Raw genomic sequence first — 15,452 nt, forward strand, 5'->3', positions numbered from 1 at the left:
AATTCCCCCTTCAAGTCATTTATAAGTATATTGAACAAGAAAAGGCCTAGAAACAAACCCAGCAAATCGTCCACTTGTTCCTTCCCCTGGTTTGACCCAGAGCCGGCGACGTGCTGCTCTGCCGGTTCTGGGTCCATCGAGCGGTAGCACAGCACTTGGTCAGCATTCGTTCAGCACCCAGTCATCCTTGATCTCACCTCTTCTTGTTTTAGGCTTCCTAAGTTTTCCACTTCCACTGCATTCAGCTTTAGTGTTTCTCCTGACATACTCAACTCTCTCTCCCATATAACAAAGCGGGCAAAACAGACTGTTGCACAGCTATTTTTGCTTCATTCATCGAACGCTGATTCCACGCAACAGGCCACATGCTATCCACCACCTGCTTACCACACCCCTGGCCCATTTTAATTTTTGTTCATCCATCCCCCATCTTTAGTAAACACCCTGCCAAGGCACAAAAAATATTTATTGAGTTATAATAAACAAACAAATAAATATTACAAAACCATCCACTTGTTCTGAATTTTCACCATTTATGAATATCCTGCAATCATTCATTCCACTTTCCCTGCCAAAGAGAACGCCATACCAAAGTCCACACACGTACACATCCCCAACCAACACACCTCCAACAGCACTACAAGCATTCCTTAACATTTATCTACAATACATTAAACGACCGAGGGGACATTGCACACTTGCCTTATTCCCTACTAAATCATTTGCTCATTCATTTTCATCGGAGTTTGACTTCCATCATACAACTCTACGGTCCCACAAAACTTTCCATCATTCAAGCCTATTGGTTTGATCATGCGGTTTCTCTAAATTATCACCAGTGCAGGATCCATGCGTTTCTCCATCACCCACTGAGGAGCCTGCTCCCCCTGCCTGGCATCAAGTCTTGCTGCCCTCCCAGGTTTTGCTCGTTTCCCGCCCTGAGCCCTTTTGATCTGAACTCTGCCACATGCCGTCCTGGGCACCCACAACCTGCCTGCGGTGTCTGCATCTCCCCTTGCCAGTTTTCCCTCTGGGTCTGGATTGGGGGACAGTCAGCAGCTTTCTTCACCCCTCCCCAAACCATTTGTCTGGTTTCCACTGAAATCACTGAGCGTTTTCTCTGCCTGTTTCTTGCTTTGGTTATGCCCTCTGGAACCATTTTTTTCCTCTTTACACACGTCATATGAAACTTCTATTTTGTGGCAGTCACTCTCTTACATGCCCGCTTTTCCTCCTCCCTGAGGCTCTTTCACTTCAAGTTTTCCAAGAAGAGCACTTCTGTGGCACGGTTTCTGCTCTCTTTGCTTGCCAGTCACTCTGTTGGGAGACTGGCCTGTCTCCTGGTACTTGATCCTACAGGATTTGTCCTTCTGCCCCCACACTAACTGGGGTTAGGAGCTTAGGAGGCCCAGGTTCAAATCCTCACTCAGCCTTGGCAGCTGCACGTGGTGAGGCCCAGTCCTCTGTGCCTGAGCCAGCGGGCGGCCTCTGACCATACCCACCTCTTTTCAAAGAGCTCAGCAAGGCTGGATCCCGTCAGAAGTTGGATGGAAATCCTAAGGCTGTAGGCTAGCTAGAAGGTCAACCAAGTCCCAGCAGAAATGAGCCCAGCCCAGTCTCTAAACCCAGCCCGTGTGGTTCAGTTAAGGCTCAGGGTGCCATGGTAGCCCAAGAAACTGGGATAAGGCCATAAACTGGTTGGTATCCACAAATCAGCATATCCTATGTTCAGACATTAGACTGAAACGTCCAGTTGCTGTTATTTCTGTAAGCCGGATGGTTACAGCGTTTATTAAAAAACACACCCTCCAGTTCACTGGCAGTTCATTGTTTGTTTGTTTTTACTCCTCCCGGGATATTTATATTTTAATCCATTCTCAAAAGCACAGGGTCCTCCAGACAGGGAAAGCAACATCACTGGGAAACAAGGGGGGGGGGAGACCCCCCCATCTATATAGTGCAAAATATGAAAGGGGCTGAGAGAGCCAGCGGCAGGAGAGGTGAAAGGGGAACCAACATCCCTCTTCTTCAGAAGAGCAACAATTCACTCCCAAAGTATGACAAGATGACGGGCAGATTTGCACATGGCCTTTTGCACGCTCATCCACGTGAGAAGTCTCTGAACAAGGCCTCCTCCTCTTCCCAGGCTGGACCCCTGGGAAAGGGGAGGGAAGGGACTCCTGCCCCTCCGGCTGCCACGGCTTTCCCACCCCCAGGGGAGGGGCAGCCTCCTTGCAGCAATGGTTCTGACGCAGAGCTGGCAGGAAGCAAGTGGAAGCAGGCTCCAGCCAGCCAGTTTCCCCCACACCTTTCACAGTGATGTCCAGGAGGAGACGAGGGCCCTGGTTACAACAGCTGAAACTAGAAACAGTCATAAAATTATAATTACAACAATAATTAGGATACTATAAGTTAAGATAGTTACACAGATCAAGGGAGAGGTATTATTCCCCCACTGTGCCTTGAGGACGGAGCATGGCTGGCAGACACCCTCAGCAGGCCACGTCCCAAGGTCATTGCACACGCCCGGGAATTGGTTGTCCTTCTGGGGCTTGGCTGATGAGCGGATGGCGAGCTTTCTTCCGGCTGGGCTGATGGTTCTCACAAGTCCTCCTCCTCCTCCCTTCTGCTACTTGGAAAAAGTGCTATCTTGGTTCATACGGTAGTCTCATCAGCCTTCTTCTTCAACAGCTTAGCAGAGAGCAGGGAGTGGGAGACAGGGGACGGGTTCCTCGCATCAGGGATCATCAGCCGGACTTTCTGATTGGTCCTTCGCCACTCAGAATAGAGCTGGCAGTGGTAGCGGAACGACACCTGGCCGGGGCGGGCAGAGAAAAGGAAGCACAAGGTCAGGGAGGGCAGCGGGGAGGGCAGGGGATGGGCTCCTGACTGCTTTTGCATCCAATCTCTGACATTCTGCACAATAACTAAAATGATACACCATTTTTGATGATATTACCATCCCACTTTTCTAACTATAGAGCCCCCCAAATGTGTAAAATGCCATACAGTATCCCTGAAAGGGAAGGTCTGAATTCCCCCCCCTAAAACAGAAAGGGGAGGCGAGCGCACCAGAGGGGACAGAGCTGGAGAGAAGGCCCTGAGTGCCAGTGGATGGCTCCCTGAAAGAGCAGAGCTTCTTACCTCCCGCAGCTTTTCCCAACCTGAGAAAATCCCCACTGGCGAAGGAAGAGGGTAGTTACAGCCCCACCCTGCCGGTAATTCCAGGCTAGGGAAGCTGCCCTACTGCTCCTGGCCTTGGCGCTACGGGGCCCCAAGCGCAGGGAGTCCCTCTTCTGTTCTGCCCCATCGCCACCTAGCTGGTCTGCTACTCCTTCAGACTGGAGAACCTTTGGACGGATTCAAAAAACCTTCTGCCTCTTCAGCAACTCAGACTATGAGGCCTCCCCATAAAGCGCTGCCGTAAAGCCATTTTGGGGGGGGGGGGGAAATCAGTGGTGGGAGAAAGGAAAGACCACCTCAGCCGGTCCTCTGTCCTCGGAAAGCAGAGAGCTGAGGTCAAGCAGCCCACCTGCGGCTCATGACTATGCATTAATACAAGATACGAAAATGATAGAAAGATGAGGATAAACCTTGTTGTTGTTTATTCGTTTAGTCGCTTCCGACTCTTTGTGACTTCATGGACCAGCCCACGCCAGAGCTTCCTGTCGGTCGTCAACACCCCCAGCTCCCCCAGGGAGGAGTCCGTCACCTCTAGAATATCACCCATCCACCTTGCCCTTGGTCGGCCCCTCTTCCTTTTGCCCTCCACTCTCCCCAGCATCAGCATCTTCTCCAGGGTGTCCTGTCTTCTCATTATGTGGCCAAAGTATTTCAGTTTTGCCTTTAATATCATTCCCTCAAGTGAGCAGTCTGGCTTTATTTCCTGGAGGATGGACTGGTTGGATCTTCTTGCAGTCCAAGGCACTCTCAGAATTTTCCTCCAACACCACAGTTCAAAAGCATCAATCTTCCTTCTCTCAGCCTTCCTTATGGTCCAGCTCTCGCAGCCATATGTTACTCCGGGGAGCACCATTGCTTTAACTGAGGATAAACCTAAGTCATGTTTTTTATGTTTTTTATTTTCTATCCCACCTTTATTATTTTGATGATGATTTTAGGAAATGAGCGCTGAGACGGTAACGAGGGGAGCTGAGAGGAGCCTGATCAGAAGCAACGTCTGAGCACCCAGCATGAAGAACTCATGCCAGAATCACAGGGGGGCACGGGGGGCATTTCAGACTTAAAACCTTCCAAGCCACTGGGGACAAAGCAAGGATTCCTTTCCACGCTGCCGCCAGCAGGCTGTGGTTAACCTTCCGACACAACCTCCCAAGCCACGGAGATTGGGAAAGGGCATCAGCTGAAGCAGGCTGCCAGGTGCTAACCCTAACCCTAAGGCGGGGTGAGGGGAAGGAAGAGTCAGTGGAGTGGACGATGCTGTTGGCTGCTTGCTAGGCCGGTCTGCTGTTTTAGCATTCTTGGCTGTGGGGAAATTGGCATTTGTCATGGGATGTGGCTGTCCTTGCATGGTTTGGTGCCTGGCACTTGCTTTGGCAGGCAGGCAGCCCAAAGCATAACTGTGTGCTGTGCGTTACAGTTAGGGATGAATGGATGAGTCAAGAATCTGGGTTTATAAATTTGGCGTGGGCTTTTCCGTAAAACTTCTACAAAAGGAGAATGAACACTCACAACCGGTCTGAGGCTCGTCCCCCTGAACCTACTTTCAAGGTAACCCCACATCCTAAAGCCCATTCCTCCCAGGAGGGGATAGTTCAAACACTGTTGGGTTCCTGGCTTCTCTACTCCCAAATTCAAAACCTGTGTGGCTGCAGAAGCCAGTCGTATTCGGAGTGGCCGAGTGGGCCCCAGGCCAGAAAGGGAGGGGGAGATTAAAATGCTTTGGTGTCAGACTCTCCCTGCAGGAAAGGATGCGAATTCTCAACCTGCGCCCCCTCATTCTGCTACCTGTGTGTGATCCCACGGATACAGACAAGGAGCCCTCCGACCCTTTGCGCCCTAGAGATTCAGGCAGCTTCCCAGCTTGCCGCCATTTTCCCCATTACTCCTTTGATTCCTCTTCTGGTACCCAGACACCAGGGTAATCATGCCTCTTAAGCTCCTGCTTCATGTAGAAAGCCTGGCAGAAGATCTCAACTCTCCCCACTCTGGTGCCGTCATCAGCAACCCCCACGGCCCTCGGGGCCCCACCAAGGGCAAGGAAGGGAAGCGTGCCTGCCCCCCGCCAGAAGAGGGCGTCCACCTGGCGTAGGCAGACGAACCAATTGGTGGCGGCTCTTGAAGGCTGACCGCAGGGCCCTTCCCAGAAGGCTGGGGATTGCCGGGCAAGCAGAGGCCCTCCCCAAGGGGTACAACGGCCAATACGGGGATGACAGGCAGGCGGCAGAGCAGAGCCAACGAGCACTGACCAGTGTCCAGAGGACGTAGATGGTGAAAAGTGCGATGGTCAAGGCAATGAGGCCGATGGCCTCCAGGTGGCTGTTGAACTGCATGTGATCCTGGGCGCCCCGGAGGCACAGCCAGCCCGAGATGGCTGCCAGCGGGGTGATGAAGAGGAAGCATGCCAGGTCGCAGAACAGCGTCCGCTTCTCGTTGCGTGGTCCGGGATGCCTGAGCCACTGCAGCAGGAGGACAGAGAGGAAGGGGGGCATCAGGTGGGGGAAGAGCCGCAGCGGGTGTGCGTTGGTGTGAATAAGTAAGACTCCTCCACCTCCGCTGGCTCCTCTGGCTCATGGCTTCTGCACAGCGCTCTCTCCACAGATCTGAAATCAGTCTGAGAGGTGGAAACGGCACCTGGGGTGTCTCAGGCGATCCAGGAGAACGTTGCGACGGAGAGCCTCAGAAGCCGGTAGAGCCACACTTGCTGCTCCTCACCCCCAGAGGCCGAGAGGCCGTCGCCCTCCCACGGCCGGCTCCCAAGTCGGCCCCAAACAGGTCAAGATTGCCGCCTTGCGGCCGGTCCCCCGACCTCCCCTCTCGGCTGGGAGCCAGGGAGAGCCACCTACCTCCGTCAGGGGCCTGGGCCGCCTTTCCACAACAAACTCCGTGTGGCAAAGTTCGCAGTAGCTGGTGTTGGATGAAGACAGCCACTTTTCCAGACAGCTTTTGTGGACGGTCCCCAACGTGCCCGTGCAGTCGCAGGGTGAAAGCAGGCCCTCCCCGCTTCCACCTTCATGGCAGATTCGACAGATTGGACCATCGCTACAGGAAAGGGGCATACAGGGACCAAAATGACCACCAGACTTTCCAGGCATGGGGGGAGGGGGGGACTCCCGTCCGTTTTGGGAAGAGGGGAACAACCTGGCTGAAGAAACCCTCGCCCCTGCACTGTGGCCCCCAAAGCCTCCACTCGAGCTCACCCGGAGAAAAACAAACCAAAGTCCAGGTGGGGCAGAATGTCAAAGTAACAATGGGCTGAGCTGCTTGGGACATTTAACCACGCTTGTTGGCAGCAAGGGGCAAGTCCAGGCATTCAAGCAGTTCACACCAACAGCTTCCTCTGGGGTTATGATAGGGCTCTTCGCAGCACTGGCTGATCCTAACATCCTGAAGTGGCCAGCGACTGGGCCACACGACTGAACACAGCGGGGCAGAAGGAATGCCGTGTCTACAGCTGATGGGCCACTCAGTCCTTCATTTTCTAAAAGGAGAGTCAGTGCAATCTCTCTCTCACTAAGGAAAATAATTCTGAGAAGGGAACAGAAACCATCTCCTGTCCATGGCACTTCAGAAAGGGGGGGGGGTAGGTTTGGCTGAAAAGGGAAATGGGCAACGCTTCGCTCAAAGTGGTGTTTCTCAACCTTGGCAACTTTAAGATTTGTGGACCAACTCCCAGAATTCCCCAGCCAGCACGCTCCCTGGTACGGCCGCTGCCCTCACATCTCTTCCTCGGGCTTTTCCTCCCAAGCAGCCACCCACACCCTCCCTACACTGGGGGCTGCCACAGCACCTCCTCAGACCTTTCTCAGGCAAGCTGACTGGAATTCATCAGCACAGGACGCTCACCTCCTTCTTGCACAGTGTCATTTTAAGCAAGGTGTGGCTTGACTTTCTCACCCAGCCATCTCTGCCCTACAACTTGGACCTTTGGAAGGCCTCTCTGCAGCATTCTGACCATGCGGGGCTTGGCCTCATCTGCCTGAACTTTCCCCTTGCAATTCAACCCTTCCTTGCTCCCATGGGGGCATTTCTTGACATTAAACACATGGGGGGCTGAGAGACGTGACTCATAATGGGTGCAACGCAACCTAAAATTAGCCATAACGTTAGCTTTGTACAGGAGCCATTGCCCCTGTCCTCCCAGTTCTTCACAGTCAAATGGGGTGCGTTCACGGTCACACCGCCAGAGGTGCCGATCCAACTCCTGCCCATTGCCCTGCTCCCTGGCCGGCACCCTCACCTTTAGTCAAGGATTAAATCTGCCTCACCTCTGCGTGCCCAGGGCTTTGATCACTGTAGAGAGCAGTCGCCCATCCTTGGCGGTGACCTGGGTGACATACTGTGGGCGTCCGAGATCAGAATCTTCCACTGACTTGGACAATGTGGCACTGCCTGGGCAGTCACACAGTGAGCCAGGGAGGTGGCAGCAATCACCTGTTGTCATGGCAACGGGGACGCTGGGTTCAGCAGCCAGACAGCAGGTTCATGATAAGCTGCAAACGAGAGAGAGGATATGAGTCCAAGCGCGCCTTTTCTTCAGCAGACAGTCAAAACTCAGGGCCCTGCCCGCTGTTCCTAATGGCTTGGCTGCAGAGAGGGAGCTTTCTCCTGCTAATTCATTTTAATCTGACTGAAACACATCCCCTGAATAGGCTATGGATCTTTTAAACAGAATGACTGTGCAATTTCTATCATGCAACGCTGGCAGCTAGCAAAGATGCACATAGAGGACAGTTGTAAATACTAAAGAGACAAGTGCATGCGGAAAATCCTCTTCAGCACACCATTTTAAGTTGCAGTGAAAGAAAAAAACAAAAAGAATTATCTTGAGCTTTCAAGCGTTCTAGAAATAGATGCCATGTACGCTGATTACTAAATATCCAGGAAACAATGTCTGATTGTTCCTGGAAACAAACAAAAAGTTTTATAACTTTACAAGTAAGTCTCTTGGAGAGCAACAAGGGGAACTTTGCTCTGCCCCCCCAAAGTAAGATACTGAGTCAAAGTAACAGTAAAAGCTTGAACAAAATGACTTAATCCACCCGTTTATTTTTGTTGAAATGAACACGTGGGCGGTTGCTTGAAAGAACAGAGACATTTTCTTTGGGGAAATAACCTTCCGAGTCCGGTGGAAGCCCCAAAGAACACTCTGCTTTAGGGCCCTGCAGCGCAGTGGGGGGTGGGTGCTCCGGCCCTGTAACTCTCCCTGCCCCGTGGAAGCAAACTCCCATCAGCACTGACCTTTGGCCGTGCTGGCTGCAGTGCCTGGTGGACACTGAAGGCACCTGCAACGCCCTGGAATTGTCACGGAAGCCCTTTCCCCTAAGAATGGTCCCCTTTGTGACTCCGCAATGTTTGAGGCCTCCTGTCACAGCCACCTCACTCAGATTTAACAGATCGGCACCAGCCCCTGGCACGGAACCCAAAGCAGCCTGCTCTGAGTTCCACGAAAGCCCAAAGGCAGAACGGCTGAAGTGACGGAATAAACCAACCATTCTGATACGTTTCCCAGAACCAGATGGCGCAAAATTGCTTCTGGACGTTAGTCAAAAAGAGCAGTTACTGAACTCGAGTTGCCTTTGATTTTCTTCACAAAATAAACACGATAACAAAATAGGACATCCTGAGAAACTTGAAGGAAACTGCCTGTGGAGTACAGGTATGCCTGAAAAAAGCACCTCCCTGCTTAAGGGTCAAGAAACCAGAGCAAACGCTGGTAAAAGAGCAGTTCACCACGTGAACCAAGCAGCAGCTAATTGGAATCACCTTTGAACCTTCTCCCCATCCTTCCTCTTCTACCCCAGTCAAGCACCACCTTCTTCTTCTCTTAACACACCCACTCCCATTTTAATACTCTTGCGCCTCCTCCTTTTCAATCTTCACATAACACAACATCAATATGAGGGGATTCACTGCCACAAGCCCTGACAGCCACCGGCTTAGCCAACACATGAAAAAGAGCCTCTATTCTAGCCATTAAGCCTCTAAGAACCAGATTTTGGATAACAAAAGGAGGCTCTGAGAAGCACCCCACAGACCCTTGCAGGCTACAGCTGGAACGAAGATGCAATGATCCCCCAAACCAAGTCCTAGAACCTTAGCTATAAGAAAAGGGAGAGGAATCAGAAATCTGTAAATCCAGAGGTTGTTCATTATGTCCTCAAATTGTAAGACACCCCAGAAGAGATGGGGGGGGGTGATATTGCTTTAGATAATATTAACAGAGGAAAAGGAAGACAAAAAGTACATGCTTTGCCCATACCAGAGAAGCAAACTTAGACAGCTAGAGTGCGTGCACGCCTTTGAGTCAGTGCTGACTCCTGGCGACTGCCTGGACAAGTCCCTGCAGTTTTCTTGGCAGGATTTCAGAAGGGGTTTGCCACTGCCTCCTTCTCGGGGTTGAGAGAGAGGGACTGGCCCAGGGTCACCCAGCTGGCTTTGTGCCTAAGGCAGGACTAGAACTCACGGTTTCCAGCCTGATGCTTTAACCGCTATACCAAACTGGCTCTCAAAAGCTAGAGAAGGCAGCATACAAATGCCGGAAATGAACACATAATGCCAGAGTTTTCCACACTGAAAAACTAGAAACACCAACTCTCTCTTGTAAGAGGTGGCAGGTGTAGAAGGGGACATGGCTGCCTTTGGGGGTCATGGACTTCCCGGAAGCACCTGGGCAGCTCTTCTTGGAGAATGGGCAAGGTCAGTGTTTCTCAACCACAACAACTTTAAGATGAGTGGACCACTCCCAGAATTCCCCAGTCAACATGCTGGCTGGGAAATTCTGGGAGCTGAAGTCCACCCATCGTAAAGTTGCCAAGGTTGAAAAACACTGGGCTAAGTGAACACTCAGGTTGGGCTACCAAACCTCTCCTTATAAGCTCACAAAGATGCCCTTACGAAGCACGACAGACTAACGGTGTGCCAGGAAATGAGTCCTGCGTAGCTTCCTGAAGTGCAGATAGACAAGATGTTCTTTTGTCTTAACGCCGTCCACTGCTGGAAACAGGATACTAGGCTGGGTGGACCATTCAAATATAGCTTCCCTTTTTCATTTATTTTTCTAACTAAGCACATTTATATAGTGCCCATCTACCAGAAGGAACTCTGGGTGGCGAAGAGAAGGAACACAGAATGCGCTTAAAAACAGTCTAAGCCCAGCAACGACACCCCATCCACCTGCCAACCAGCCCGTGCCACCCCATCAACGGGGGTGGGTGGGGGCAGGTCTTCCGGCAGGGTCCGGCCATCCGTCTCTCCGGGGGGAGGCGGCTCCGTAAGGCAGGCACCGTGAAGGAGAAGGCACGCGACCCAGGCCACGCCGAGCGGACCCGGGCGTGCCCGCCCCGCCGGTCTAGCGCGATGGAAGAAACCACCGGGGAGAAGCAACTCGGCCGCCGGTCAGTCCGGCTCTCGAGGCGACAGCCCCGGAGCCCATCGCAGGAGTCCAGCCGGGAGGGCACCAAGGCGCGCGCGTCCCCCGACCTAGGAAGGGGCCCAGCCGGCGCACAGCGTTTACCCCCTCCGCACCCCGCGATACTCGCCCGGAACCGGCCTTCCTACTCCCGAAACCCGGCCCGGAAGGGGGCGGGCCGGCTGGTCCCCGGGAAGCTCACCCGTCCAGCGGCTTGGTTCCGGGAGAGGAGACCACCAGGAAACTCCGGGGCCAGAGGGCGGGCCGGGAAGACGGAGACCCCTCCCTCGCTGCTGCTGAGGCGCGGCAGGACGGAGACGGCAGCCCCGCTCGGCTACCCCACCACCGCCTGTGGCCTCCCGAGCTCCGGGCGGCTAGCTCACCCCAGGCCGGCGGCAGAGACCGCGGCCCTCGGGGCTCCCCTGAGCAGGGCCCGCGCCTTCCGAGGGCCCGCCGCCCTGTCCCCTGGGGGGGGCCCGCCGCCACCACCCCGCCGGGCCGCCATCCGCCTGCCCGCCCCAACACTCCGGGCCCGCCTCCCTTGCTGCCGCTCCTGTCACTCAACCAAGCCCCGCCCCGCCCCTCCTCACCTGCGCCCCGCCCCTTCCGCCGCCTCCCGGGTTGCCCTCAGCGCCGGGGCCTGGCCCGCCCCATCTTCTCCGGCCGGCGGTGGAGCGCGGGAGGGAGGCGTCTCGCGGGCCGCCGCCGCCGCCTGCCTCTGTCAACCGCGTCCCCGAGCCGCGCACCTGACTGGGAGCCGGGGCCCCGCCTCTTCCCCCCCGCGCGAAACCAATCCGCTCCTAGAACCGTCCCGACGGGGAGGGAGAGACATAGCGAAGAGCGAATCCGCGGCCCCCTCCCCTCCGGCCTCCGCCCACCTCTGTCGCCGGAGGGGAGGGGAGGGGAGAGGATGCTCGCGCATGCGCGCCTCGCACCGCTGGGGCCGCGCGAGCTGTAACGGCCGCTTCCCCGCTCGGCCTATCCGAGGGACGACCGAAGCCACGCCCCTTCCTTGCCGCTCGTTCCGCCGGGGCTTTGGGGCGAGAGGCGCCGTTTTCCTCACGGCGGTCCTGCGCGAGGAGGGGAGGTGTGCGGACCAAGAAGTCCGCACATCTTAAAGTTGCTGAGGCGGAGAAACACAGCCCTGCCCCACAGAGCTGCAACCAGGTGCAATAGTTATGTGCACCACTGCTATTGGCTGTCTTAAAGCATCTCCCTCTACTTTGGTGTGCCGTGCAACCTTGGAGAAGGGCTCGTGGACTCCGCTCTGGTTCTGTCAACCGAGCCTCAGCACAGCGTGTGAACGCCGTGCGTGTGCGTGTGCGTGTCTAAACGGTTCTGTAGGGTCCCAACGTCTGAAGTACCTTTACTTCCCAATATAGACACTTCAGACAACACGTATCTAACATCAACAACAGTTTATTTGATCAAAAAACCGGCTGGGTGTCCAATACAGGCTTCACGTGGGAAGCTGCATGGGTGGGTGGGAGGGAGGGAGGGAGGGAGGGAGGGAGGGAGGGAGGGACACACACACACACACACACACACACACACACACACACACACACACACACACACACACACACACACACACACACACACACACACACGGGGTGAAGGTGTTGGGAGCTTTTATGCGTGCCTGAGACATGCCGTATATCCCGAGGGGTGGCATGGTCCAATCACAATGCTATCCTCAGGTTTTTGCCCTGACTCAATAGTCGTTTGCTTGTCTCCTTCGTCCCTAGCGCAAGCGTATTGCAGAAGCGAGAGAGCGATCGTTAGACCAGCTCTTCAGTTCGGCCCATGTTGTGTAGAGAAACCAACCCTTTTGTTCTGGACATGGCCTGCGTTCACACACAACTGCGGCCCACTGAGGGCAGATTTGACATCAATGTTTTTCTAGGTCAAACGGTGCTGCCTCGGGGGCAATGGCTCCCCCTGCCCTCTCCGTGGGGCGGGCCTCCTCGTAAACCTGTTCCAGCAGCTCATTAAGAACTATGAACATAATTCAGAGTTGGCACCAATCTGCGCTAAATCTCCACGAAAAGTGTAGTAGTACAGTGCATAAATGGTTACCTTTGTAGATTGTGTCGGCAGAGGTGCACCCCAGCGGGTACATATCACCATCTTTGGTGGCAGCCCCCAGTCAACCCATTCTTCGTTTTAAGAAATAAGGAAAATCACCCAAGAAGCATCCCTAGTGACTCCTACTGCGTCTCCATAGTCTGGGTTACCTGAGGCATACACGCTGAAGCAACCTGAGAAATTCCTTCAGTTCTTGCTAGCTGCCAAGTTTGTCATTGCAAAACTGAGGAAAACAAGGCAACAAAAACCTTTCACTGCATCAGCAATTCCTAAAAATACAGGGAATTGGGTGAAAAACACACAGAACAAAGGCTTTGAAAATGCTGTTAACAAAGGACGTAACACCTCAGTTCTGGCCAGCATTTCTCAGCTATTTTGAGATTTTCCCTACACAACTACATCTGTACAAACGTCATTCTGAGCAGAAATACTGTTTAAAATGGTCAGAGATGCTCCTGCCTAAGTAAGCACCAAAAAAACAGCTCAATTCCTGTAATTGTCTTGGCAATAGCCCAGACGTGGCTTTCCACTGCCTTCCTGATTGTTTCTCTATTTGTCAGAGTCCTGTGATTCTTTTGTGCCCCCCCCCCATTCAAAGACTAGCTGACTCTTAGCTGAGGCGCTGTGTGTGTGTGTGTGTGCGCGCACGGGCATGTGTGTGTACACAAGCAACATGCTGAATTTTGTAAATAGTAAAATGATCTATATTTCTCTGTGGAACTTGCTTGATTTTTGAAAATACGATTACAGGAGATAAGCTAGTTTGGTTCCAGTCAAAACTATTTCATAAGTACATAATTTTTTATAAATCACTGCAATGCTTACCTTGGCATACGTCTTTCTAAAAATAAAATCCGGCTAGGAAGGGAATTTAGGGTGGAGAAAGCTTTGTCTCACCTGCCTGAGACAGCCTCCCACAACTGCACTGCTCAGAATTTGGAGTGTATGTCCAATGGCCAAGGGACAAAATAAAACAAAGGATATTTATTAATTAGAACCCATACCTCTTTACATGAAACATGAAGTTACCAGGTATATGAATGATGGTTACAGATTTTCTTTGAGCTAAGCTTGTAAGTAGCAAAACTCACAGGCTGGAGGCCCCAAACCAAGGTCCTTCCAAAACTCTGAAGTGCTACCCAAGGCCCCTGCAGTGAAGTTTTTTTTTTTCCTTTTAAACCTAGCAGCCCCTCTTCCCAGGATATGTCATTTCATCATGCATCAATCAAGAATGAAGCAATCCAAATGTCAGGTTGCTGTTTGTCTTCTTTCCTATTATTATTCACTGAACTGTGTTAATGTTTTACTGAGCATGTAAAACTCCTGAGCATCCTGCTGCTGAAGAAATACCTAATATTGTTTTCTTACTTTAGACTGTCCCAAGTCAGTTGTCTTAACCTTTATGCTGTTGGTCTCAGCATGTGTATATTCTAATAATGATGATAATCAGTTCTGAACCCTGATTGCTTAGCAGCTTTCCTATTTTCCCATCTCTTTGCATTTCTTACATCAGCCAGGCACGACAATTGGCTACAAGAAATTATTGAGTCCTTGAGCTGTCCTTCACTTATAAAAGCAGCATATTAGACGTCAGTCAGTTATGACGCCCCCACCACCAGACCGACCAGTGTATTAAATTCTTAAATATAAGTAATGTTGTAAGAATGCTAGTATCTTAGTCCTGCTACATCTAAGATCCCATTCCATACAGAAACTTATCCCTCCAGGTCAACCCACAGCCACTGACAAGAACAGGCTGGTTATGTTCAGATGTGCTAACTCCTAGTTTGCTTAATCAAATTTAATGAATAACTACAGTTGGCTGGGTTCATATGAAGCTCTCAGTTTTAAACTATCATTTATAAACAATGGCAAGGTTCAGGCCACAAACAAGACCACCACAGTTTGGCTTAATGTGTGATAGGAAGCCAGCTGCTTAAGGAGCCAGAGATTCACTCCATGTGGAAAGACCTGGTCACTTTGCTGACATCAAGATACAGTGGATGACCATGCTGTTCCCGAGAAATAATAGGCAGCCATAACAAATCTATGCCTGCTTATGTTTTAACCACAGTTTGAACAAGCCACAGGAGTCCAATTAACACAGTCTAAGCCACCACAGCTGGGTGCATGTAACGAGACATGTCACAGCAACAGCAAAACTGCCACACAGTGCTAAGCCAGAACCAAGCAAAACCACTTGAATCGAAGAGCAGGATCCAGAGATCCTTTCCTTTGCGTGTGCTCCTGCAGTGGCTAGGCAGCGCTCTGTCAGGGATGCGATCCTAACTGGGAATCCTGCCCACAGAAGACAGTTGGACTGGATGGCCTCAAGGGATCTTTCCATATGCTAATTCAGATTCCAAGAGAACCTTTGTCACAAACAGTTCACACAACACTTTTAACCATGAACGAACCCTACCTTCTAGCTTTGCATGACACACTGAACCATAAACTGACCACAAAGGCCGAGTTTGCATCCTAGGCTCAAATATGGAAAGCTAGTGCTCGGGTCAGAGTGTGATGTGAATCCAGCCAGCCTGGCTGCTATCCAGGAACTCCCAGTACTGGATCTCTAGCCAGGAACAGCCTCAATGGCTGGCTTAACTCTGTGTGCTAAATCAAGTACTGGGGTGGTGGTGGTGGTGAGGGGTTATTTATGACCTCTTACGATGTGAACCAGAACATTATGGCTTGTTCAACAAGCTATGGTAAAAGCAAATGGTGGCCAAAACCATGCAAACCATAGTACTTACTGACTCCCTGCCACGTA

At 52.2% G+C, this 15,452-nt stretch overlaps 1 protein-coding gene across 3 annotated transcripts; it reads right to left on the reverse strand.

Moving 5' to 3' along the window:
- Positions 1-1,753: 1,753 nt before the first annotated feature.
- On the reverse strand, positions 1,754-11,271 carry MARCHF2 (membrane associated ring-CH-type finger 2). 3 transcript variants are annotated; one of them, XM_063290996.1, is made up of 5 exons: positions 11,182-11,271; positions 7,449-7,673; positions 6,027-6,222; positions 5,430-5,639; positions 1,754-2,814 (listed from the first exon to the last, which is right to left on the reverse strand). In XM_063290996.1, the coding sequence occupies exons 2-5, from the start codon at positions 7,622-7,624 to the stop codon at positions 2,656-2,658; spliced, it is 741 nt and encodes a 246-aa protein (XP_063147066.1). In that variant the 5' UTR covers positions 7,625-7,673; positions 11,182-11,271; the 3' UTR covers positions 1,754-2,655. The 3 variants fall into 3 exon arrangements, with proteins under 3 accessions (XP_063147066.1, XP_063147067.1, XP_063147068.1); XM_063290997.1 differs by lacking the exon at positions 11,182-11,271 and adding an exon at positions 8,422-8,530; XM_063290998.1 differs by lacking the exons at positions 5,430-5,639; positions 11,182-11,271 and having other exon boundaries at positions 7,449-8,292.
- Between the last annotated feature and the right edge of the window lie 4,181 nt (positions 11,272-15,452).

This window comes from Candoia aspera, chromosome 1 (assembly GCF_035149785.1).
Source record: "Candoia aspera isolate rCanAsp1 chromosome 1, rCanAsp1.hap2, whole genome shotgun sequence".
NCBI lineage: Eukaryota > Metazoa > Chordata > Lepidosauria > Squamata > Boidae > Candoia > Candoia aspera.